General features: G+C 40.5%; 2 protein-coding genes across 12 annotated transcripts in view; one reads left to right on the top strand and one right to left on the bottom strand.

Moving 5' to 3' along the window:
• The window catches only part of SLC25A40 (solute carrier family 25 member 40), a 90,745-nt gene extending 88,327 nt beyond the window's left edge, over positions 1 to 2,418 (top strand). For all 4 annotated transcript variants that reach the window (XM_039523533.1, XM_039523532.1, XM_039523531.1 and 1 more), the window contains one exon: positions 318 to 2,418. In XM_039523533.1, the coding sequence (XP_039379467.1) occupies positions 318 to 451 (134 nt within the window). In that variant the 3' untranslated portion in view covers positions 452 to 2,418. The remainder of the gene's footprint in view (positions 1 to 317) is intronic.
• Positions 2,419 to 7,078: 4,660 nt separating this feature from the next.
• RUNDC3B (RUN domain containing 3B) overlaps positions 7,079 to 27,225 on the bottom strand; it is a 146,390-nt gene continuing 126,243 nt past the window's right edge. Inside the window, exons 10-13 of one of the 8 annotated variants that reach the window (XR_005594095.1) lie at positions 25,344 to 25,414; positions 25,158 to 25,225; positions 16,744 to 16,939; positions 9,325 to 9,449 (exon numbers count right to left, since the gene is read on the bottom strand). Coding sequence is in view for 5 of the 8 variants with exons in the window: in XM_039524666.1 (XP_039380600.1) it covers positions 9,304 to 9,449; positions 25,104 to 25,225 (268 nt within the window). In the remaining 3 variants the exon portion in view is untranslated. Of the gene's footprint in view, positions 9,450 to 16,733; positions 16,940 to 25,103; positions 25,226 to 25,343; positions 25,415 to 27,225 lie in introns of those variants that run through there. The other 7 variants (XR_005594096.1, XM_039524668.1, XM_039524669.1 and 4 more) reach the window with 7 other exon arrangements.

Here is a 27,225-nt window from a genome sequence, read left to right as displayed (position 1 = left end):
ACAGACAGCTCAGATAAAAAGCTTCCTGTAGTTGTTCACATGGTCACGGGTGCAACTGCAAAAATTGGTCCAAAATCATGACACTTGCCAGTGCTGGCACCACTGCATTGGTTCCTTGGGACTGCTTGGCTGTATTACAGACTTAAGTGTTTGCAAGACTGTGGCCTCCGTTTCCTTAAGAATAGGACGTTTACCACTTTATTTGATGCAGAGAGTGATACTTACTACACAGTGTTATAGAAGCCTGTGGTCTGTCTTATTCTGAAAATGAGTGATATTTATGAATAATTGGTGAATACATGTTTTTTTTCCTGCAGGTATTGTTCCACGGTTGATTAAAGTTGCTCCTGCTTGTGCCATAATGATCAGCACCTATGAATATGGGAAGTCCTTCTTTCGTAAATTAAATAAACAAAAAATATACAAAGCTATTAATTCTCACTCAAGCTGAGATTGCAACGATAGTCAGGGTATCTGGTCAAAGGTTGTGCCAACTTTGACTGTTGACTAGAATTAAACTGTTCCAGACCAGGTAAAATTCAACCATGACATTTGCTAACCAGATGCAACTCCCTTTACTTAGCACTTCCTTCAGACTGTTTATGCTTATGAATTATTTCTGAATTCAAAGAAGTGTAAGAGTGCTATGTGCTGTGTATATTCCTAGAACCAGTGTTTAAAATTTCATGTGAATTCTCTCTTTAAAGACCATGCTTCTAGAGAGCTAAGGAAGTAAATTGATAGTTTTATAATCATCTTCAGAAATGGGTAAAAAACACTTTGAGATTGGTCAGAAACATGAAATAGTATTTGCCACCTGTATTAAAGGAAAAATCTCTTTCAGTGGAAAATGAGACTGGTATGGAACATGATCATTTCTGACATGCATTTTAATATTTCTCTAAATAGCCTGTTTTAAATGTATTTATGCTCTGAGAATCTATTAGGTTTGTGTTCAGAAAAATAGACAATATGTAAACAAACATGGAAAGTCTTTCATGAATGCTCAATCATGTACCTCGGTATGTTTAGATATTTGTCCCTTCAAGGAGTGGTTGTCCTGGCATCAGTCTTCTTTGTTATTGAAAGTTAGGTTAAGTATTTCATCAGTGCTTCAGTGAGACCGAGGGCAGAAGGGGGCACCACTAAATAGCCTTTAAACAGAACCCTAAAAAACATTTATATTTGGCCTTCCATATATGTGGTTTGAAAATTGCAAGTAGGAGTATGCTATAGATCACAAGTATAATTGTTAGGAATCTTGTAACTTTCACTGGTCCTGTATTGATTAGAAACGTTACATTACACAATCTTGAGTTAAATGAATAATCAGAATTAAGTTGTTTGCCATGTAACCCTCTGCATGTTTTTCACTTTGATTCTGTTGCCATTTAGGTTGGAATTTCAAAGCGAAAGTTTAGTATTTGGGTTCCATTGCAGAGCCATGTATTAAGCTGATTAGCTGGTTTATTTTTAAAAGTTGGAAATCAAATTTCCCACTAAGAGCCTGATCCTGGATTTTTGCACATCCAAAAACTCCAGAGGGAAGCTTTGTGATGTCCAAGCAAGGTAGGAGGGAGCCTACAGGAGGGTAAAATGTGCTACCTATGACTGACTAGTTGTGTGCAATCTTATTTTTGAAGTACAGTGGCTATGATGCTAAGGAATTTTAAATATTAAGATGTCTTGTATACTTTTTGAGTGCATGCAAGAGGTATGATGAAAGCTTTCACAAACTAACTTCACTTCCATAGCATCTGAGGACCACAACCTAGTTCTTTAAGAATTGACATTTAAGGTTTCTTGGTGGTGAAGGGGGGGAGGTGTTAAACTTTGTCAGGAGTTCATCTTTATCACCTAAAACTAGAGTAAGTATGTAGGTGACCTTTCTACTGCCCTGAAGCAGTAAGCTAGAAATCACCAGTTCATTTGTGGCTCTTCAGGTTTTTATTGTTTCATTAATTCTGGACTGCTCTTTGTCCCCGCTGATCACATTGTAGGATTTATTGTTGCTATATTTTTATGCACACTACTAGTACATCCACTTCATAGTGACTAAGTGTCGCCTGTCCTGCTCACAGAGTTCAGTAAACTAAGATATGTTATGTGACCAAAGAAAGAGAGCTTTTCTTTTCCTTGTGGAAAAACAGTTTTGCACCCTTATTTTGCTAGCCATCAAAGATGAGAATTAAGAGTCCTGCAGGTTAAAAGGATGTAGAATAAACAATGGTGGGAGGGGGCAGGAAAATGAGTTCTCATTCAAGTGATCCATGAAGAATTCTTTCTCAGGATAATTTACACTTTAATAATATAAAAAGAAATAGCACTTTATGAAGACTACATACATCCCAATAAAATATGTGAAACGTTCAAATATTTTCAAAATGGAGATAAAGAATGTAATACATGATTTAATCAGCATGGAAATGAGTTCATATACTATCCATCAATGGGATAAAAATGTTAATGTTTAATAAAATCAAATGTTTTCTTGTTTTGTGATCCTGTGTACAGATGGATAATTAATTTTGTTTCTGATAGTAGAAAGTTTAAACTCTTATTCATGAATATTTATTTCATCAATTTGACTGTGGTTTAATATAGATGCTTCTTGATTTTTTTTAATTGGTAGTGTTTTGAAGCCTCAGCTCTGTTCTGTCTGACGCCTTACACTTCATGCAAAGGGTAGCTTGTAAAATCAGGCTTTAAACTATCCCACTTGGTTTACGTAAACCTGTAAAAGAAAAGATGGTAAATTTGAAATACAGAAGACACTAACCCTATAGCTGAGCCCGTGGACAGAGTAGGATGGATATGTTGAAAATGAATGACAGTTGCTGAGATAGTTACATAAGAACAGCCATACTGCATCAAACCAATGGTCCAGCTAGCCCAGTATCCTGTCTTCTGCCAGTGGCCAATGCCAGGTGCTTCAGAAGGAATGAACAGAACAGGAAATCATCAAGTGATCCATCCCCTGTTGTCCATTCCCATCTTATGGCAAACAGAGGTCAGGGACACTTCAGAGCATGGTTTTACATCCCTGCCCGTCCTGGCTAATAGCTATTAATGGACCTATCCTCCATGAACTTAACTAATTCTTTTTTGAACCCTGTTATAGTCTTAGCCTTCACAACATCCTTGGGCAAAGAGTTCCACAGGTTGACTGAAAAAATACTTCCTTTTGTTTTAAACCTGCTGCCTATTCATTTCAATTGGTGACCCCTAGTTCTTGTATTATGAGGAGTAAATAACACTTCCTTATTTACTTTCTCCACACCAGTCATGATTGTATAGATCAAGGATAGGCAACCTATGGCACATGTGCCGAAGGCGCCATGTGAGCTGATTTTCAGTGGCGCTCACACTGCCCAGGTCCTGGCCACCAGTCTGAGAGGCTCTGCATTTTAATTTAATTTTAAATTAATCTTCTTAAACATTTTTAAAACCTTATTTACTTTGCATACAACAATAGTTTAGTTATATATTATAGACTTATAGAAAGAGACCTTCTAAAAATGTATTACTGGCATGCAAAACCTTTAATTAGAGTGAATAAATGAAGACTCGGCACACCACTTCTGAAAGGTTGCCATGCTCTGGTATAGATCTCTACCATATCCTCCCTTAGTCATCTCTTTTCCAAGCTGAAAAGTCCAAATCTTTTTAATCTCTCCTCATATGGAAGCTGTTCCGTACCCCAAATCATCTTTGTTGCCCATTTCTGTACCTTTTCCAATATCTTTTGAAATGGAGTGACTACATCTGCACACAGTATTCAAGATGTGGGCATACCATGGATTTATATAAAGGCAGTAGGATATTTTCTGTCTTCTTATGGTTCCCTTTCCTAATGATTCCCAACGTTCTATTAGCTTTTTTGACTGCCACTGCAAATTGAGTAGATGTTTTCAGAGAACTATCCACAATGATTCCAAGATCTCTTTCTTGAGTGGTAACAGCTAATTGAGACCCCCATCATTGTATATGTATAGTTGGGATTATGTTTTCTAAAGTGCATTACTTTGCATTTGTCAACATTGAATTCATCTGCCATTGTGTTGCCCAGTCACCTAGTTTTGTGAGATTCCTTTGTAACTCTTTGCAGTCTGCTTTGGACTTAACTATCTTGAGTAGTTTTATAGCTGCAAATTTTTCCACTTCACTCTTTACCCATTTTTCCAGATCATTTATGAATATGTTGAACAGTACTGGTAATTTACTTTGTTGGTTAGCCCCAGTGGCACTTTTTTGGTCCTCTTGCTATTTTTTTTAAATTTGGGGTATACATTTAAGTTGAGCCTCTATTATGGTGTCTTTAAAAAGCTTCCATGCAGCTCGCAGGGATTTCACTTTTGGCACTGTACCTTTTAATTTCTGTTTAACTCACTTCCTCATTTTTATGGTGTTCTTCCCTCCCCCCCCAGGGATGTTAAATTTTATTATGTTATGGTCACTATTACCAAGCGATTCAGCTAGATTCACCTCTTGGACCAGATCCTGTGCTCCACTTAGGACTAAATCAAGAATTGACTCTCCTCTTGTGGGTTTCAGGATTAGCTTCTCCAATAAACAGTCATTTAAGGTGTCAAGAAACATAACCTCCACACAGGATGCAGAGATAAAATATACCCAGTCAATAGTGGGTAGTTGAAATCCCCTATTATTAGTTTTTTATTTTAATAGCCTCTCTAATCTCCCTGAGCATTTCACAGTCACTATCGCTGTTCTGGTCAGGTGGTTGGTAGTCTATTCCTACTTCTGTATTCTTCAAGCGTGGAATTACTATCCATAGAGATTCTGTGGTACAGTTTGGTTCATTTAAGATTTTTACTTCAGTTGTTTCTAGATTTCCTTTCACAGATAGTGCCACTCCCCCACCAGTATGACCTATTCTGTCCTTCTGCTATATTTTATTTTAGTTAGTCTGATATAGTTGGTTTTAGTAATGAATTGAAAACTAGAGGTATGATCACAAATAAAATAGTCATTTACTTCACTATGACAGGCCCATAGTTTTTAAATAATTTAACAAACTCTTATTGTTGAGGTCACAGGCTATCCAGGAGGCATGGAGGGAAATGGAGTCACAATGACTAGTGCCTCAAAAGGTCAAAGACTTGAGTCATCAAGGGTGTTTATCATCTGTCTTCTGTCATTACACTCTTTTTGGATGAAAGAACAGGCAACCCCGCCCCAAAGAATTAACTCTGGATGCTCTTGGCCCAGGCAGGATGTTGCCTTCTGGTGAATAGGAGTTTAAAACAAAAATAGAATGCAAAATGGACAAGGAAGATAAGTATGACAGTTGTGCAAGTGCACAGATGAGGGCCTTCTGTCCAACTATTAGAATGCCAAAGGATTTTTAGCAAAAAGGTTAGGAATCTACTTGTTAAATATTTATTATAGTGGCATCCAAAGGCTCCAATTGAAATTGAGGCCGCATTGTGTTGTACAAATATAGAAAAGAGAATCCCTGCCCTGAAAGTACAGAACAATGAAAGCATAAGTTTAAACCAGAAGGCAGATTTAACAATGAAAGAAAAGTGCTTTTTGTGATGTGTATAATTCAATTATGTAATGCCACTTTATCAAGGTGAATTTCTTAGAAACTTTAAAGATTTAGACTATGAATGAGTAGAATTTGCAATTACAGTGCAATAGTTTTCATCCCTCGTACTTCAGGATGTAGATGGCTCCATGAGCTGGCTCAATTTTATTTATAATATAGTGCATAAATACTGCATGAAAGTTTTATGCCTTCCTGTGAAGTATCTTGGCTTTGAAAGTTCTTACGCCATAGCTTGAGATATTGTTTATTGTGGCACAACATATACTTTAGAGGAAGGTGCAAGAAATGCCATAGTGGATATTTGTAAAATAAGCTGCCCCTGAGAAAAGTTCATCTTAGTGGTTAATTTATGTCTGAAGCACATGTTTAAAACACTTTCCCCCCCCCCAACTAATTGGACTGTGGACGTTCACTTAAGGCTAGGTCTACACTGCCCTGCAGTTTGGACTACAGAGGTGTGAACAGTAATGCCTGTCAATGTGCTACACTTCAGCTTCCCAGTGTGGATGCAGCAGGTGTGAATAAAAAGGTTCCTATTGTGCATTAATGTAAGCCTGTCTGAAGAGGATTACGTTAATGCAAAGTAGGAATATTTTAGTGTGCATCCGTACAGGGGAGTTAGAGCATAGCACTTTGACCCACAGTGCTATTTACCCTCCAGTTTGGATTAGAGAGGTGTTGTGTATGTAGACAAGCCTGTGATTACCTAATACGTTTTTAAATCCTGTCAAACTCTTAGCCTCAATGATACTTTATGGCAATACCTATCCCTTCTTTGGAGCCCACTGAACCATCATTTTCTCATTTCAAAATGTAAGCTTAGGTGTTCCTTTCTTTACTTCAAAAGATTAATTTTGCCTGTATGAAGTATTTATTAAGGAGACTTTCTATGTCAGAAAAATCACACATTCAAAACATAAGGTTAAGCTCAAGTTCCTTCATTTCTCAATTGAGTATTACCCAGGAGTTCAAACTTTCATAACGTGGATCACATATTAAAAGATTTCATGGATTTCCTCCTCTCCCATTCATGACTGTATAAGGGTCCTTGTGCCAACTACAGCAATTATGTTAATAGAAAATACTGGTGCATTATTAGCTGCATTTCAGTTTAATGGATGAAAGCAGGGAGTATTGAGTAGATTAAAATTGGGACTAGAGCCAGCACTTTGAGGCAAGTGTTAAAGATAGTATTCTATAGTATAGAATAGCTATCTTTTTTTTAAAAAGGTAATGTATTATACTGGGTTTTTTTGCTGGCACAGATTTTAAGTCAAAGCATAATTTAAATGTTTGGGGTTAATTTATAGTCTCCATATCATTCATGCTAAATGGAAATGCATATTCTTTGTTATTACTTCATTTAAGGTCTTCTGAAAATTAACACTAGACTTTCACTTATTTAGGAATATTAGATCAAAATTAAATTGCTTTATGCTCACATGATACAAGCGTGTAAGTGATCTTACTTTACACTTCTTGATTAAAAAGTACAGGGACAAGAGCTAATAGTGGCAACGATATAAAATGTTTAATTTACATGCAACAGTTATAATATAGCATGGCAACAAAATACACATACAATTTTGGCATTTATTTTTGTTCAAATATTTCAGAAAAATGGACAGCATTTAGAACTGACACACACATGCAATCAGCTTCCTCATGCACAAACACTGACATTTACAAACTAATACTAGTGTGAAAGATTACATAAAACTTAAATTACATGACAGATGAATTTTATATAAGCTCCTCCAACAGAGCTATCTGCTGACATGACTAGAAAATCATGATTATAGCCAAAGAACAGTGATGTACTGGGAGAAGTGTTTAAAACACCACAAGTTGCTCAAGTTACTGTACACAAATTGGTAATGTTAACTTTATGGAATCCTGCTTCTCTCATTGTCTTTGCATTAAAAATGCATCTTTAGTTTAGAAATTAATATTTAATGAATGCTGTTCAGTTAAGCCACTCAACTGCCATGAGATCATGTTCTTAGTGCAAGAACCAGGACATTACTTTGTGCAGTAATAGTCATTCTGGTAGACCTTAGGAAAGGAGCACTACTGTTCTAATTAAGTTTTATTTCAGAGATCATTAGAGTGGGTTAGTCAGTTCTGAAAATGTGTAATTTCACATGCTTATCAAGGCAACATTCCTGCATTCTTCTGTTTACAAGAATGATTAGATTGCCTGTTTTTCTTTATCCCACCCTTTGAAAAACTAGTAGTGCCAAGGGTAAGATTACAAGAGGCACATTTCTCTGGCAAATATAAATAAAGCAAAGAGTACAGAATAGTATCTGACTGTAAACAAAAATCTACCTAAAAGTATGCTGTAATTAAATAAGCTTATTAGTACTGAAGCCACTCATGTAAACAATATTTGAAACTTCTTTGGCACAACAAAACATTTTCCCCTTGATTAATAAATACAACACGCTTACATGCATTTAATATTTTTTTTAAAAGATACTGATGAGAATTACCTTAATAGCAAAATTCATAGATAAAGGACTCGTTACATCTCACAAAGATGTAAGAATACAATTTGCAAACTTTAAAGGCGAGAGTTAAACTGGGAAGATGTGAAGTTTAGTTTCATTTAAAAATGTTTTCAGGTAATTCATATCAGTAGCTTAGAGGCATAGAATTTTAAAGGATTCACTTCTGTTTAAGTATTACTGCACAGCATAACCAAGAAAAATACCTATCCAAAACTCTTCCATGGGGGAAAAAAATCCACAAGCATGAGAATATTGTCATTTAAATTATCAATTTTCAATCTAATCCTTTTTTACTCCTGAGATCCTTTACAGTGGACATGATGGGGGCGGGATTTTTCCCAAAGCTCTAAGGTGATGACATCACCATGTTTCCCCCACCTTTACATTAACATAGTTACTTGCTTCTTGTTTTACTGACTTAAGATGCACGTTCTACCTGCAAAGTTCTTCCTCATTTGGGTCCCATGATCACCTGGTGACTTGCCTCCTAATCCCTTCTTAAAAGTTGGAAGTAATCCTGATGTATAAGATTTGTTACTCTGTCTCCTCATCAAAACCTAGGGATGTATACTGTTTCTTAATATGGCCTTATCTGAACATTAAAAATAACTCTCTAAGTGGCATAATGGGAATGCAAGTTTAACACTTACCTGTCAGTATTTCAAAACATCTAACAGGTTAAATAAGTTATTTGAGATCCTACATAATAGAACATATGCAGATTAAAATATGATATTTAAACAAGGAATGGTTTGTAATATAATGTAAACTGGAATTCAGATATTCCTTTGCTAGCCTGCCAAGACTTATTCTCTGTCTCTTCTGCAAGTGTTGACAAATATGCAGAGCAGTACAAGGAAGTGCTCTAGTTAAGAGCCTGTGGAGCATAGATCACGACTGTTTAGCCGAAGACTGATGTTCACATATTTCATTCTAAAAGGTAATCATTTGTTACTAAATCATACATACATTCTGTACCTGACTGGGATTCTTAAACAATTTAAGATCTCGAAGGGTAAGTCCAGGAAAAATCCTGTTAAAGAAAAGCATGACGAACAATGGATGTAAGTTTTGTGACTTTTCTTTAAATAGATCATTATGAAATAAAGCAGCATATTCTTTAGCTTGCTTCAACCTTTAAGAGTCTTCACAGCAAGTCAAATTATGGCATGTAAACTGAATGCATACAACACAAAAGCTATTGTTATGTATAGCTGCTCAAGATGGAGTTAGACCTGGACTTGTCATCTCTGCTGTAGGACTTGCAAGGTATTCACTTGATTTCAGACTTGTAAGAGATTTATAACTTGCTACAGAAGTCAGAGAGCCACAGAGACCAAGCAATGATGGGGTGTCTTCCTTCCCTGTTAAAACAGAATTACGTTAATCACTATTACAATGGAATTCCTAATACTAGATTTACCTGAACAGGGGTAACACTGAGGGAAGAGAGAAGGTCAGTATATGCCTCTGTTTATAGAATGTTCATCCTCGATACAACACATGCACAAATGCAGTTGCCAGTGTTTAGGGAAACATGCTACTGTGCCCAGCATCTCCCACAATTCTAGATATCTAGGCAGTTCTCTCTCTACAGCTCACAGAGACATCAGAGTTTTGGTACCCCGTGGTCTGACCATGCCACTTTTACTGCTTCCTTCCAGATTCTCTGCCTCTGGAGCACCACGCAGTGGTGGTTTCTTTTGCTTCTGCCCTTACTCTTTCCATCTTAACTCTTCTGCCCAGTTTTTTGGGCAGTGGGAAGCAGTATTCTTCCTCCACAGCATTCCTCCTCCCTGAGTTGGTTAACCCTTCAGGGTTGAGCCTCTATTGCAGTGTCTCTCTGCCAGCGCTTGTGACCCATAGAGGCATGGCAGAGCAGCCAAGAAAGCACCAGGTTGAATCCAAAAGATGCTGTAAGGCAGCTTTCCCATGGTTGGCAGATGGCAAGCTGGGCTCAGACTTCCATCCCCTAACTCCATTAGGTCCCAGGGTTACGAGTCCAACAGGCAAGTGGGGTTCCCTACTAGGGATGTAAATATAGTTTAAAAAGTTAACCATTTAAACAATAAAAATATCATTTAAATGGTTAACTGATTAAAGGGAGGCAGCTGGGGCTGCGCCAGTCAGCGCAGCTTGCGGCTGGGGCCGAGGCTGCTGCAACTTGCAGGCTTAGGGGTTAACAGTCTAATTGGTTAACCCGCCTTAACCAATACTTACTGGTTAACATTTTGCATCCCTATTCCCTATCCACTGAGGCAGCCACAACTCTAATGTGGAAAAAATGGACCAGGAACCCCAGTGCACAGCAGGGAGAGGCTCTAAAAGTGAGGAGGACCCTGACCACTGGACTCATGATGGAGTAAGTCCCAGGAGGCCCCAGCAGAACAGAGAGGAGGCTTGGAGGGTGACCAGTCCTGCCCACAAGACTTAAAGTGGGTCCTGAGCACCCTGGAAAAAAGCAGGGCTTCTAAATCAGCCCTCCCCCCTTCCAAGCAGATCAGGATGGCTCTGACTACAAGTTGGCCCCTGAAACATCTCTCAAGAGGGCGCCAGACCCTAAGGAAGGCAAGCCACAAAAGGCATCACCAAAGCCACTGTAGAGGGTCTATACTCCTGAAGCATGCTAAAAAGGTTAAAAAAAATTTAAAGGGAAAGACAGCACACAAATCCAGGAGATGCGAGTCCTCTTCTTCCTCCTAAACTGAGGAAGGTGAGCTGTCTGGCTCTGAAACCTGAGCAAGTTCCTGTGAGTAAGCCTTAGAATACATTTTTCCCTTCAAAATCCTCCCTTGAGGCTGCAATATCGCTTCACTCCTTGAGGAACTGATTAGGGATGAATGGAACAAGCCTGATAAGGGCAAGCACATCAACAAGAGCAATCTCAGGCTCTATTACATTCAAGAATGAAAGGGACACCAAAGCTTGACACCTGTGTGCATCCCTTGCCAAAAATATGATTATTCCCTCAAAAGCAGAGTTCTACCTTAAGGACCCCAAGGCTGGAAAGATGGAGGACAGTCACAAAGAGGGCTCTGAAGCCTCCTCTGCCACCTCTGAGTGTTCCTGGCAGTTACCTACTTTGCAGGAGCATCTCTTGCCTGGCTGGAACATCTGCTCTGAAGGGCTTTGAGATGACCCTGACTTTGGCTCCACTTTCAAGGGTCTTTCCAGAAACAGCCTTTGTAGTGGACACCTCAATGGATGCAATGATGTTTTCAGCCCAAGCCATGGGTTCCAGTTCAGTAGCCAGGCGCTGCTTATGGCTTCAACCCTCGAAGATAGATACTTACTCTAAGCAGGTCCTATGCTCAGCCAAGTTTACAAGCTCCCTCATTTTTGGAGAAAAACTGGGTAAGATGGTGGCTGACAAGATGGCAAAATCCAAACAGTCTCTCCTTTCCTCACTAAGGGTACTCAGAATAGAAAATAGACCAGCCTTCAGAGAGAGGCACTCCTTTTGCTCCTCATCCTCACAGAGGTGTGAGGTTTATCGTTTACTAGCGAAGGGGCAACAAAATTCCCTGAGTGAAAATACTGGAATCAAAGTACCAGGGGAAATTCCAGAGGGACCTCAGCCTCCAACCCTCCCAAATCCACTTTATGACAAAGATTGCATAGGCTCCCCCAAGAGCTGAAGCTAGGGGTCAGGATTTCCCATTTCCTAGAAGAATGGTTTTCACTGACCATAGACAAATGGGTCAGGGATATAGTGAGTGAGACAGACCACATTGAGCTGCAGACTCCACCCATCCCTTCTTCATCCAATCACCCAGCTCCAATAGCCCTGTAAAACAGTCTGATGCAAAACAAAATATCTCATCTTTTGGATATGGGAATGATAAAGTGGGTTTCCTCAGAAGAAAGGTTCTCCGGGTTCTACTCCATCTTCTTCATTGTACGGCAGCAAATGGGGAGTATCAGAGCCATTCTCTATCTCAAAAGCAACAAGTGGATAAAGAAAAAGTTTTGAATGGAGATTGTGGCCTCTACAGTATCATACCTATCCCAGGAGGGACTTCTTGACTTCAGTTGACCCAGATGACACACATTTCCATATTCCCATCAGACTGCGCCTGCATAGACTTCTGTAGTTTGCAAAAACAAAACACTCCCATTTGGTCTCTCCTCAGCCCCCAGGGTTTTTACAAAGATGTTGATTGTGATAATGGCCAGACTCAGGTCACAGGAAACTCACCTGTTCCCCTTCCTGGATGACATCTGATCAAAGCTCCATCGCAGCACAGAAAGTCACATCTTGAATGTGAAATCTTCTCCAGTGACCCAGCTTCAATGCCAAGAAAAGTTCTCTAGTTTTATCTAGGAATTTATTTTCTTGCTCCAGAGCTACTATAACACTATGCCTCCAACTGCTAGGACTTGTGGTGTCGTGCATATGGATCTCCATGGGCACAATCATGCATCAGAAGTCTTCAAGCTTTCATACTAGTGGTGTGGGATCACTCCACGGAACACAATAAAGATCAAGTATAAGTTCCAGCACAGGTGTTCAGCTCCTTACAATAGTGGTCAGCCCACGACAATCTGCAAAGGCATGCCCATCTGCCTTCCAGCTCCTTTAGTCCAAGCAGCTAACACCAGCCTGGAAGGCTGGGAAGCTCACTTGGAGACCCAAAGAGCCCAGGGCCTATGGAACCAGGAGGAAAAGGCTCATAGCAAAACCTCCTAGAGCTGAGAGGGGGAACTATGTTCTAGTTCAATCAGACAATATGATTGCATATTTAAAGGGGGAAATAAGGAGTCCAACACTACATGTGGAAGCAATGGAAATAATAAAGTGGGCAGAATCATTCCTTCTTTCCCTCAGAGTGATCCACAACAAAGGTGATCTGAACCCAATATGCAGGCTGGCTCGGGAGACGCTGGCTCAATAATTCCGAGTGATGCCTGAATCAGGTGGTTTTTAATCTCATCATTCACATGTTCAGCCTCCCTTCAGCCAACTTGTTTGTTAATTGTACCAATGCAGAGACCAAAATACTTCTCAGACTCCCTGGAAGACAATCTACAGGTAGTAGATTCCTTTGAGCCAACTGGTTAGCCAGACTGATGTGCCACTCTTCCCGAAATGGGGTCTTTCACTATTTTTGAGGGCTTTGACAAGTCATTTCTTTGAGCCTCTGACTTCAGTGTTGGCCTTTTATTTATCCATTAAGAATTGTTTCTTAGTAGCTCTCACATCTGCGAGGCGAGTGTTGGAGTTGGCAGCCTTATCTATATGGAAGCCTTACTGTGTGTTCCACAAGGCAAAAGTGGCACTCAGAACACCAGAATCCTTTCTTCTTAAGGTAAATTTCTCCTTCCATACTTCCAAAGAACTTGTGCTTCCTTCATTCTGTCCAAAACTACAACATCCAACTGAAAAGGTGTGGCACACCTTAAAGGTCAGAGGAGTGTTGAAAATCTATCTCAAGCATACAAAAATCTGAAAGAAGATTGGGTTCCTTATTCATGCCCTCCCACCCTAAATGTCAAGGACTCACAGATTCCAAGTCCTCTATTGCTCAGTGGATTAGATTATGTACCGTGGAAGCCTACAAATCATCAGAGGCTTCTGTCCCAGAATGGATCAAGCACGCTTCACAAGATCCTTACCAACCTCCTGGCCAGAATGAGCAAGTGTGTTCACTTTGGAAATTTACAAAACAGCTAACACCTTCATTAAGTACTACAAGGTGGAATTTCTGTCTTCTGCAGAGGCTTCCTTTGGCAAGGAGGTGTTGTGTGTAGTGGCCAGAAATAATAGAAACTTTTGAGCAAGCTCACAAAAAAGGGAGGGAGGTACTTCTTTCCTGCCAAACTTTTGTTTCATAACCCTCCCTATATCTGTTCAGTACTCGCTACTTCCCAGATGTCCAGAATTCTGGGAGACACTGAACTCCAGAATGTTACATTTCTTACTGATAATATCTGACCCTTAACTGTAGGAGATGCTGCTAGCAGAAAGGAAATTAAGTGGAATTGTTACCATACGACCATCTTTCTTGGTCTAATGTATGTAGCTATTTCGTTATCTCTGGAATATTTGTTCATGATGTTATATAAGTTTAACAGATTGGGAATAACTCATCAGGCAGCAAGAAGGAGCAGAGGGGGTGTGGCCAGACCATGCAACACCAAAACTCTGATCCGCCACCATGAGCTGCAGCGAGAGAAGAGCTGCCCAAATGTCCAGAATTGTGGAAGCCACTGCTAACAGAGGGGAAATTAATCAGTAAAAAAAAATTCTGTTAAGGCTTCAGCCAAACATCAGCAATAAATTACCAGAATGATGCCATGACCAGAGATTTATTGCTTTTAATCTTTGTTGGAAAAAAAACCCACTGGAATTAGTAAATGCTATTACAAAGATAAACATGTTTTGTTTTTCATCCTTCTTGATAATTCCTCATAAAAGATATCAGATTTACACTGGCAGTGTCAGTGCAAACTTCCCATTCTGCCTCACAAACATGCAACCTGGAGGGACTACACCTCCAGAGATGAGGCTAGGTCAGGCAACATGTCAATTTAACTCACGTCCTCCCTGCCCACAGTGGAGCTAATTAGTGCCAATTATGGTAGTGCGTTTTGTGATGGGCAGACACTTACCCAGTGAGATCACCTTATTTCCACAGGCCACCAAACAGGGATCAGATAACAGCTTTTGGTAGCCATTAACCTGAACTGGGTTTGAACAGATGACTAAGACGTCTCACTCACTATATTGTATTTGCAACCCAGTCCACCAAAAGTTCAAGGAATTTTGCATCTGTAAAGTAGGCATTTCTGGATTCTCATTTAAAGGGATGCCCTACCTTTGGGGGAAAAAACCAGTATAGTGAAAATAATCCACTCTCTTACAGCACTTACCAGCATCTTCCAATGGATCTTTGCATAATTTAAGTTTTACATCTGCTTTTAAAAAAATATGAGTGACTGAATACAGTGCTTATGGAATGAACTCAAGCGAACACCCTTAAAGATCTACACTCACTCTATCCCCAGGAAAAAAAATTATTATTTTTTTTAAACTCAATATTCTGAGAAAATATATGGGAAAGCTGGGAAAATAATTTAACAGTATGCATCCACCATTCGAGCTCTAAAATTTTGGATGTGGTGAAAAGGGATTTTTGAACATAACATTACTATCATCAGGAAAGTTACCTAAATTTCCAGCTGGATAATTGGCAACTACGAACATCTCAGAGATGAGATAAAGGTTGTGCAGAGGGAGGCTTCAGCATTTATAGTTGAGCTGAGGGATGTTCATGTCACCTGGCAGAGGTAGCAGGAGTGTCAAGGCAAAGTTGGTTGTTATTAGGTGCCAGAGCACTCTTTGGAGGGTATAAATTATGTTCAGCATACGACAGCACTCTTTGGGATCAGCAGTTGGGTTTGACAACCAAGACGCTAAAATATCACTCCCACAATGAACTTCATAATCCCTTTCAACAGAACTTTATATTAAAAATCTGCAATTCAGAAAACTACATTTTCAAATGTTACCATAAGAATGCGTGTGTCGTATTGTGACAGGGTGGAGTGCCACTCCTATCATCTGCTCTGTCTATGCAGACTATTCAGAGTCTTTCAGTTGTTAAACACCGCTGTGTAGTTTATTTCATTACTCTTTTCACCACCGTTACTGATCCATACACCACAGTATTTACAAAATCAGTTTCTCCTCACCCTTCTGCCAAGAAGAGGAAAGGGAAGAGCTGTCTGCACCTTCTAGCTCTGCTAGCCTGCCTCTTCCTCCAGCATTTCCTGCTGGTGCCTTCTTCTACCCTCTGCATTAATGGGCTAACTAACTCTTTAGCATATTAAAATAAGCTGGAAAGGATTAATTAGGTACAGTCAGATCCACCTTGAGGGGGGTTAATTGGTGTTTAACTGATCAGAGTGCTGACTTAAGCTGTTGGTTCCCAGCACTCTGCCACATGTAAGTAAGACACAGGAGGGCACTATCCTGCTCTACCTGGCACTGGCGAGGGCTCAGCTGGAGTACCATGTCCAATTCTGGGCATCACACTTTAGGAAAACGTGGACAAATTGGAGAGTGTCCAAATGATAAAAGGTTTAGAAAATCTGTTCTATAAGGAAAAGTTAAAAAAAAAACTGGGCATGTTTGATCTTGAGGAAAAAAAGACCATGGGAGGGAGGGGGACTAAGTCTTCAAAAATATTAAGGATGTTAGAAAGAGGATGGGGATCAATTGTTCTCAGTGTTCACTGAAGATAGGACAAGTTATAATAGGATTAATCTGCAGCAAGGGAGATTAAGGTTAGATATTAGAAAAAACCTAACTATATAGGTAATTAAACTCTGCAATAGGCTTCCAAGGGAGGTTGTGAAATCCCCATCACTGGAGGGTTTTCAGAACAAATTAGAAAAACACCTGTCAGGGATAGTCAAACAAGTTTACTTAGTTCTGCCTCAGTGCAGGGGACTGAACTTGATTTCTTGAGGTTCCTTCCAGGCCTACATTTCTATGAGTCTATGATAATAAGTGCAGCACTGCATTAAAAAAAATGCATCTTACAACAGATTATAGCAAAATCTGAACCATCTAAGGCCCTGACTTCCACTAGATGTGAGAGATCTCAGTACCTCGACAGATACATAAAAACCCAGTTACCTACTTTTCTGTACCTGTTATTCTTCGAGATGTTCTTCCATTCCACTGTAGGTGTGTGCGAATGTCTTGTACGGAGTTGTTGGAGAATTTTTTCCCTCAGCCATACCGATTGGGGTGGTCCAAGAACCCTCTGTCATGCTCCAGTATGTGCTGGAATAAGGAGGCAGAGCCGCCACTGACTCCCCTCAGTTTCTTCATACCAGGTAGACTCTGATAGAGAGGGGAAGGTTGGCGGGTCGTGGAATGGACATGTGCAACACATCTCAAAGAACAACAGTTACAGAAGGATAGATAATCATTTTTTCTTCTTTGAGTGCTTGCATATGTCCATTCCACTATAGGTGACACAGATAGACAATCATAGAGGCGGGCTCAAGGTTGACCTGAACAGTGCTTGTAAGACCACCCATCCAAAACTGTCATTATCCCTGGACTGATGAAGCAATGGTCATCTGTATTTACCTGTCTCCAGTTTACAAATATCAGTGATAGGTACTTGCACCAAGTAAGCCACTGATTAGCCAGCAGGTAATAAAACAAATGCATAAAGAGATCCAGAATGAAATCCTTCAAGAATCTCAGTTCTGTCCGCAATCACAATGAACAACTGAGTAGAGGTCCTAAATAACTTAGTATGTTCCAGTTGGAAAGCTAGAGCCCTTCTCACATTCAACAAATGAAGTCTCTCCTTATCTCTGTGGGCATGAGGTTTCAGAAAGTCAGCTGATAGATTACTTGATTAACATGAAAATTAGAGAGACCACCGTAGTGAGAAATTTTGGATGAGGATGAAGATAAACCTATTAAAAATTGTATATAGAGGCTCTGACACTAGGGCTTTCAACTCTTCCACTCTTCTGGCCAAGGTGGTGGCCACTAGAAATGCTACATTCACATATAGAGGTAAGCAGATCACAAGTTGCAAGCGATTTAAAGGGCAATCCTGTCAATTTTGTTAGGACCAAATTCAGATCCCAAGATCTTGCATGTGTGGATTTAATCTGACCATGCCCTTTAGGAATCTAGCTATGATGGGTTTGGGAAAAAGGGATCTACTATCCACCAAGTTGTGGAAGGCCAAAGTAGCTGCCAGATGCAACCTTATAGAGCTAATAGACAAATTCTGTTTTAGATATAGAAGGTAAGTCCAGCATGTGGTCCAGGCCCGCTCTGGAGATACAGCTTTCTGGCAGGACCAAATGGAGAAGCATTTCTACTCAGCCAAGTAAGTGCTCCTAGTTGAGGGTTTTCTGCTATTCAGAAGCACTTTGTGAATGTCCTTCGAACAGGATCTTTCAAAGGGTGTTATCCATTAAGCATCCAGGCTGTCAGATGGAGGGATCAGAGACTGGAATAGAGCAAATGACCATGGTCCTGGGAAATCACATCTGAGTCCAACGGGACAGATAATGGAGGCTCAATTAGCAAGGTTAGTAGAGTTGAGTACCAATGTTGACAAGGCCATGCCAGTGCTATAAGAATGTGATGAGCATGGTCTTGTTTCACTTTGGACAAGACCCTGGGTAGCAAAGGAATTGAAGGAAAGGTGTACAATAGGGGATTCTTCCAGGATAGGAGAAAAGCATCTGTCAGTGAGCTGCCAACTGAGACATCCCCTGAACAACATTGATGGCATTTTCTGATAGTCTTTGTTGCAAATAAATCCACTTGGGGAGTTCCCCCAGAGCTGGAAGATGGATTAGCCACATCTGGACGTAATGACCACTCAAGAAAGATATGCTCAGCTAATCAGCTAACATGTTCTGTATCCCTGGAAGGTAAGCAGCCTTGAGATGAATCAAGTTGTTTATGCAAAAGTCCCATAGGTGAACTGCCTCTTGGCAAAGTTGAATTGATTGCACTGCTCTCTGCAGTTATGTTTTACATAAGCAGATAAAGTTGTGTATTAAAATTAAATTCTTTCCCACTATCTGGGGGAGGAAGGTCAAGCAAGCTAGATGTACTATCTTAGATCTCTGATGTTTATATACGTCTTTTGATCTTGAGATGACCAAAGACCCTGAGTCTGCAGGGACCCTATATGAGCTCCTCAACGCAGGGATGATGCATCTGGGACTAGAGTGAGGTTGGCAGCGGGGAGACATAGGGGACCTACACACACTTTCAGAGGGTCCATCCACCAATCCAACACTGACAACACTGACACTGGCCCTGGAACCACTTTGTCCAAATGACGATGATTCAGGGCACATCCTAAAGCTAGCTATGCCTGCAGCTTTCCGAGATGCAGCCTGGCATGCCGAACTGCACAGGACCATGCTGCCATGTGACCCAAGAGACTGAGGCAGCTGCGTGCTGTGGGGAGTGGGTATGTTTCAGCCTCAACAGTAATGTTTTGAACCTGAATTGTGGCAGAAAGGCCTTGGCCTTTGTGCAGTCTAAGACCACCCCAATGAACTCTATTCTCTGTACTGGTTTTAGGATTGATTTGTCCTGATTCAGCAGAAGTCTCAGTGCATCATATGTGGACAGGACAGTGGATACATTGGCTAACACGAGCCTCAGACTGACCTCTAATCAACCAGTCATCCAGGTACACAAACACAGGGACTCTTAATTTTTGCAGATGTGATTTTTCTACCCTGCTTAAGATGCACCCATCTGTTGTTATGTGGGTCCAACTGCTTAGGAAGTGGGATAAGCAATTGGTAAACAAAAGGTGGGAAACGCATGGAACTATGGTAACTGGCACTGTGGCCTCAACCAAATCATTAAAATACCTATTTGACCAAGGCAACTGGATGGGATGAGATAGGTGATGCCGAAGAAGAGGGCAGTGGAAGGTGCCTTTTATAACCCCTGCTCTTTCTCTTTGGTGCATCTTGGGACCAGGGAGCAAAAACTTGGTAACTATATGGCTGCTCTGGATGAAATTGTTTCCTTTTCATCACTGGAGTACAGATTCCAAGAAATTTCAATAAAAACAACAGGAGTCCTTGTGGCACCTTAGAGACTAACACATTTATTTGGGCATAAGCTTTATGGGCTAAAACCCACTTCACCAGATGCATGGAGTGAAAAATATAGTAAGAAGAATATATATTATAGCAGATGAAAAGATGGAAGTTGCCTTACCAAGTGAGGGGTCAGTGCTAATGAGCTAATTCAATTAAGGTGCAAGTGGCCTATTCTCAACAGTTGACAAGAAGGTGTGAATATCAAGGGAGGGAAAATTACTTTTGTAGTGCTAACAAGGCCAATGCAGTCAAGGCAGCCCATTTCCAACAGTTGACAAGAAGGTGAGAGTATCAGCAGAGGGAAAATTACTTTTTGTAGTGACCCATCCACTCCCAGTCTTTATTCAGGCCTAATTTGATGGTGTCCAGTTTGCAAATTAATTCCAGTTCTGCAGTTTCTCATTGGAGTCTGTTTTTGAAGTTTTTTTGTTGAAGAATTGCCACTTTTAAGTCTGTTATTGAGTGTCCAGGGAGATTGAAGTGTTCTCCTACTGGTTTTTTAATGTTACAATTCTTGATGTCTGATTTGTGTCCATTTATTCTTTTGCGTAGAGACTGTCCAGTTTGGCCAATGTACATGGCAGAGTGGCATTGCTGGCACATATCACATTGGTAGATATGCAGGTGAACAAGCCCCTGATGGTGTTGCTGATGTGGTTAGGTCCTATGATGGTGTCCCTTGAATAGATATGCAGACAGAGTTGGCAACAGGGTTTGTTGCAGGGATTGGTTCCTGGGTTAGTGTTTTTGCTGTGTGGCGTGTAGTTGCTGGTGAGTATTTGCTTCAGGTTGCGGGGCTGTCTGTAAGCAAGGACTGGCTTGTCTCCCAAGGTCTGTGAGAGTGAGGGATTGTCCTTCAGGATAGGTTGTAGATTCATATATTCTGCTTACTGTATTTTTCACTCCATGTATCTGATGAAGTGGGTTTTATGCCCAAAATACATTTGTTAGCCTCTAAGGTGCCACAAGGACTCCTCATTGTTTTTGCTGATACAGACTAACACGGCTACCACTCAGAAATTTTAACGTCGCCCTTGAATGTTTCAGGCTATAGAGCCTGTCATCCATCTTTGCTGAAAATAATGAGGGACCTTTGAAAGGGAGGTCCTGGATTGTCTGCTGGACTTCTGGGGGTAGCCCAGATTGCAACCGTGAACATCTTCTCATAGTACTAGCTGATGCCATGGTTGAGCAGTCCTGGCAACCAGCTTACCCTCATCCACTGTTACTGCAAACTCCTGCCTACCATCCTTTTGGTAATGTCTTTAAATTTTAAAATATTTTTTCCAGAGAGTAACGTCATAGTGACTCATGAGTGCTTATTGGTTTGCAATCCTGAGTTGCAGACTTCCTGCGGAATAAAGTTTCTGACCAAACAGATCCAGTCTCTTTGAATCTTTCCCTTTTGGTATTGATGCTTGTTCTCCCAGTCTCTTCCACTCATTGGCAGCTGTCACCACAAGGGAACCTGGGGGAGAATGAGAATAGAAATGGTCATATCCCTTAGAGGGGATATAGTACCGCCTCTCAGCTCTTGCTATGGGGGCAAGGAGGAGGATGTGACAGTCTACATTATTATGATCACCACTTTTACAAAATTATGACAAATCTTGTACAAAGTATGCCTTCTGAGGTGTCAGTCTAAGGAATGTTATTGTCCTGTTAAAATGAGTTTCTACTATATGTTTGTTACTGAAACATATTGTAAGTCTGGGGAACGCCCACAGACTAGCTCCTCAGAAATAACAAAAGATTGACAACAAAGGCCTGGCAGGTCATCCCAAACATGTGCACAGAAGGTGCAAGCAAGAAATTTATAATTAATCTGAGACTCTATGGAGCTCATGTACACAGGAGACTGCTTTGTCTACACCCCAATGGGGTCGGGGTGAAAGGAGGGTGTTACTCAAGGAAAGTATAAAATAAAAGACAATGGCTTCTTCATTACTTCTCTCCTCCTCCATCTCGACTGAAACAAGACTGTTTGAAAGACTTCGAAATGAGATTTGTCCCAGGTTGGGAAGAAATCCAGCCTGTGTACTAAGAACTGTGAACTGCCTGCAAAATCCAGTGGGGTAAGAAAAGCTGTTTACTTCAAATGTGAATTAGCTTGGTAAAGTTTAGAAATAGGACTGCATATTTTTTTTTATTGCTTTTGTAATCAATTTTGACCTTTATGCCTCATGACTTGTGATGACAAAATCCTCCTTTCTACAGTTAATAAACTTCTTTTACTGTTTTATCTTAAGCAGTGAGTTTGGATTAAAGCGTGTGGGAGACTGCTTAGAACAATAAAGCTTGTGCATAATTATTACCCTTTGTTGGAATAACAGACATAGGAGTTTATACTGTACAGTGAATGGACTGGATAAGACATTTCAGGAGTGCAAGGCAGGGACTAGAAAGCTGGCAGGTGTTGTCTTGTGTGTAGTTCATCAGTGGCTAGAAGAGCATTTATGCAACTCAGCTGGGTGTGACTGCATGTTGAGGGATGAGTGAACAGCCTGGAATGGCTTTCTTGTTCATCAGCAAAGCAGTGCAAAAACCACCCTGAACTGGAGAATTAAGGAGGCACAGCCATTCAAACAGTCCCAATTGTAACCTGTGTTATGTCACAGAAGGTGTCTGCCAAAGCACCTTAACGAGTTCTATAACGACTTCATTAGTTGGCAGAACCACCCTGGCAGGGGCCATCAGTACTGGAATGTCCACCAACTAGTGAGAGAGAGCCTGTACACACCTCTTCTGCCTGAATATCAAACACAAACCACCCTTCTCAAAAGATCTTGATGAGCTCTGTGGTCCTCTTGTGGTGGTGAATCATCTGTCAGATCAAAAGCCTCATCTGATGATGAGGAAGAGGACGAACAGGTGGCTCTAAGGTGATTTATGTCTTGCAGAGGAGAAGCTACCTCAGTGATCTCTGGTTGATTGGTACCCATCTTAGCACTGAGTACTGGTGTATGGATGTCCTCAGTGCCAATGCCCCCAAAGAGCTCTCAAGGACACTGAGTGAGATGATTGAGGGAAGGTCCTAGCTGGAGGGGGGACATGCCATGGTGTCCAAAAGAGCCACTGATATGGGCCAAGGCCCCATCCTTGCCCAGGCCACTGTCCCTCAGAAGGATTTCAGTGTTGAGTTGCTGCATGGCTTGTGGTCCCAAAGGCTCTGATGGAGAGTATGTTCCTTATCTTGGATGTCATACAGACCTCATCTTTAAACCTGAAGGAGAAGAATCTGACACTTCCAGCAACAGAGAACCAGTTGGAGCTGGTGAGAGGTAGTCGAAGCCCAGAGATGGTGATACTGGGGATATCACCACAGGCTTGCCTCTCGACTGCACTGGCTTTTGAGGATGCTTGGTCAGTAACAGTTCTGCAGTTTCTTGACACGGTGAAGTAGAAGCTGCCGCATCAATACTGGCTTCTTCTTGTAGTACCGGTGATACTGGTACAAAGAACCTATGTGGGTCCCTTGAAGCTGCATATACCTCTGGGGTGGTAGTGATTGGCACTGTCTGATGGCTCCAAAGTTCTTTCAGGGATATCCTCAACTTGGCACAGGTTCTGGAGGCAGCAATTCCCTCTTCCTGGGTAATGAGTGCCCCAGGGAGAGCCTTCCCCCACAAACATTTTGCAGAGTCTCTGCCATCTACTTAGCTTTGGTATTGACCCATTCAATTGAGGTACTAAGCCTGAGGAAGGCATAAGCATTTTCTTCAGTACCGGCAAATGGGACCAAGGTGCCACAGACATCTCTGGTGGGGTGTTCTGCTGATGTACTTAGGACGCTTTTCCTGTAAGATGATTCTGACGGAGGGCAAAACACTGCCTCCATAAGTAAGCACTTGAGCCTCACCTCTATCTTTCATTGAGCAGGGCTTGAATCCCTTACAAATGTCACATTTGTCACTAATGTGGGAGTCTCCCAAACATTATAACCTGGCCAGGTGTCAGTCACTGACCAGCACAGGTTTAGTGCAAGTCTGGCAGAACTTAAATCTCAGTGAGCAGGGAACTGTTTTGGTACCAAAAGATAAAAAGTGGTCAAGAGACCTAAAACGAAAACCTAGCAGTAAAATCTAGCTAAACAAACTACCACTAAACTAATTAACTAACAATAATAGGATATGTACACAAAGGAGTGAGGGAAGCACTTATCACAACAAGTCTGCTATCACTCCAACAACCACTACTGGCAGTAAGAAGTAAATGAGGGGAGTTGGGGCAGCTTTGCCCTTGAACACCAACACGCAGCGGTGCATGGCAACAGAGGGCTGTTGGGTGATCCCAACAGATACAGCTCAGGAAAAAAAAATCTCCTGTGCATGAGGCATGCACACACCTACAGTGGAAAGGACATGAGCTAGTACTCGAAGAAATAAAATGGTGTCAAATGTGGCAAAAATAAAAGAAACCACACTGCTAGCACAGAGGGACCAAGCACAGTGTGTATCTTCTCAATGTTAACCATAACATATTGAACTAGCAATTACTCTGAGTGAACTAGTGTATGCAATGGGTCTTGAAACAGATTTAGATTTTAAGGCACTGGTCATGATGACAGTTTTTTAACTGGAAAAATATCTTTAAAGGCTATGATCAAGTTATGTTTCAAAAAAAAAAAAAGAGGGGGGGGTTGTATTTCCCAGGCTGCATGTGACTAAAGTTTGAGGGAGTTGGAGGAATTCTTTATAGTAGCTCATATTAAACATTTAGATTCTTAAATGTCTTGTTGCATCCTCCTGCTTATTCACAGTTGGCCACAAGAGGGTACTTGAAAGAAAACTGAAGATACAGATGTGTAGTGCTAGCCACCAATTTTGTCTGTTGCCTACCTTATTTCCCTATCCCTTAATTTTAATGGAAAGCATATGGCAGCCTGCAGCATTGCAGACAAAAGCAGCATGTGAATGCCACATAGCATGAGACTGGACAGTAGGAAAGACTGAAAGTAAGAACAGTGGGAGAACAACATTGAAAGGGAGCTGCAAAGCCCAATGCCTGGAACTTTAGGGACTCATGGAACCTTAGGTTAATTATAACAGAAAAATGACACCAGATCCCACATGGTGAAGGGAGAAACATAACAATCATATCTGAAGTCAATATAAAGCCTTGCCTTAAACACAGTACAAAATAATGTACTACTCATATCATTGGGACTTGATACATGCAAACATATTTTCAATAAGATGTTTGGGAAAAATCAGTCGAGTCACACACTAACTTTGAAAAGGTACATTTTATTTCCTTGCATCTATCAGGTTGAAAATTTATTCTCCAGAAGAAAAGCAAGATGCCTTGATTGCTGAAATTGAAGAGTACTTGAAAGTATTTATTAAAAAGCATTAACAAGGACCTGAACAAAGTGTAACTTTCAGGCAGTATTTTACCTTCACTTAGTAAATTTAATCCATCTTGCTTTCCATCTCCATCTTGTGAATTACCTGGATCCAGAGATGTCTGAGAAAGACTAACTTCTGCTGAGAGTTGGTCCAGACTTTGAAAACTTTTCCTGTAAAACATATATCATTTTTCCTAACTTTCAAAGAAAAGTTAAATGACATTCTATTGAAATTTTAGTGTGTTCAATCACTGTCTTTTTAAAAAAAACAGTGACCAGCTAAACTTGCCTTCCTTCAATATTGTCTCTATTTCAGTTTTTCTACCATGAACTACTGAAAAGATGAGTTTGGTGAATCCACTAGAAAGAAAAATAAAGAAGAAATACTATAGTAATTGAAAAAAGTTAGAATTTTCCCTACAAAAGATTGAAGCTTAGAAGAATGAAAATTCATTACTAACAACTAACTCTGTTAGGGTTATCAAATATGACACAGTGTACTTTCTTTTTCCCCTTGATTAAATGAAGGATATTAGCAAAGGCGTCTGCAGGTGAACTGAACTATATGAAAGTATATTATAAGTAGCTCTTCAGTACATAGGAAAAGCCAAATGCAAAATTAATCCAGTGTGACCATACCCTTACAGTTTATGTACACAAACTGTGTTCTTCAGTGCATCCATTTAATTTCTCATGGGAAAGTTAACCTTGGTTAAGACATTTCTAGAGCTAAACACCACCTGTTTAGAGCTACAAAAATTTCCGTTTTCTTACTCCGAATAAGGTTCATAATAGTACAAATGACTAAAATGTGTGAGAAATTTAAACTCCCTATTTCACTGCCAATGTGAAGCTAATAACATTTGCAAATGTGTTTCCTTCTGAGAGGAATGGATGCATTCACCTGCCAAGAAGAAAAGAAAAAAAAAAGGGAACAAACATTCCAACTGTAAGTTACTAAACCTGCTAGAACTATAAAGCTAAACACTAATAAAAGATGCAAATAAGTATGCAGCAAACAGGCACCGCCAGACTCCATCTCAGTCCAAAGGTGGTTGAGAAGGAACTGAGGGTGGTTCAGTAACCTCAGTACAGGACATGAGGATGTGTAGGACATGCATGCAGGCAGAATGGAGATTTTTGGTAGCAGTACCAATCAAAGGCACAAGAGTGCATGTGCGCCGAATGTGGCGCACCCACAGGGATGCTACTAGAAGTAGTATTAGTATATAAGCTAAATTATTACTTAATTGGCATCACAGACTGGATGGGATAAATCGCATGTCTGGAATACTGGTATAGAGGGGTACAGCTTGTTCAGTAAAGACAGGCAAGGAAAAAGGGGAGGAGATGTTGCACTGTACATCAAGCATGTATTCACTTGTTTTGAGGCCCAGAAGGAGTTGACAGGCCGACCAGCTGAAAGTCTGTGGATAAAGATAAAGGGAGGGGAAGGGGTGACGTAATGGTATCGAGCTAATATAGACCACCAAAGCAGGAAGAGAAGGTGGATGAGACATTTCTAAAATAAATAACAGAAATATCCAACAGATATTTGAGTACTTAAAGTCCCCCATTACTACCAGATTTTGTATTTTGGATAAGAAATATAGCAAAAAACAAAATGTCCGTTAAGTTCCAAAATGTGTTGGGGACAATTTCTTGTTTCAGACGGAGGAAATAACTGGGGCAGCTATCTTAGACTTGATTCTGACTAACAGGGAGGAATCAGTTGTGAATCTGAAAGTGGAAGGCAATTTGCTGAAAGTGATCATGAAGTGATAGATTTCATAATTCTAAGGAAAGGAAGGAGAGCAGCAAAATAAGCACAAAGGGCTTCAAAAAAGGAGACTTTAACAAACTCAGAGAACTGGTAGGTAGGGACCCATGAGAAGAAAGCCTAAGGGAAAAAGGAGCTCAAGACAGCTGGCAGTTTCTCAGTGAAACAATATTAAAGACACAGCAGAAAACTACTCCAATATGAAGGAAATAATAGTAATAGACCAATATGGCTGCATCAAGAGCTCTTTAATGACCTGAAAATCAAAAAGGAATGCTACAAAAAGTGAAAATACAGACAGACAAATTGCTAAAGATGCGTATAAAAGAATAGTGGAAGCATGTAAGGATAACATAAGAAAGGCTAAGACACAAAACTAATTACACTTAAC

Source organism: Mauremys reevesii, linkage group 2, assembly GCF_016161935.1.
Source record: "Mauremys reevesii isolate NIE-2019 linkage group 2, ASM1616193v1, whole genome shotgun sequence".
Taxonomy (NCBI): domain Eukaryota; kingdom Metazoa; phylum Chordata; order Testudines; family Geoemydidae; genus Mauremys; species Mauremys reevesii.
Note: the sequence above shows the minus strand (reverse complement) of the source record. Positions and strands in the feature narration are given on the sequence as shown.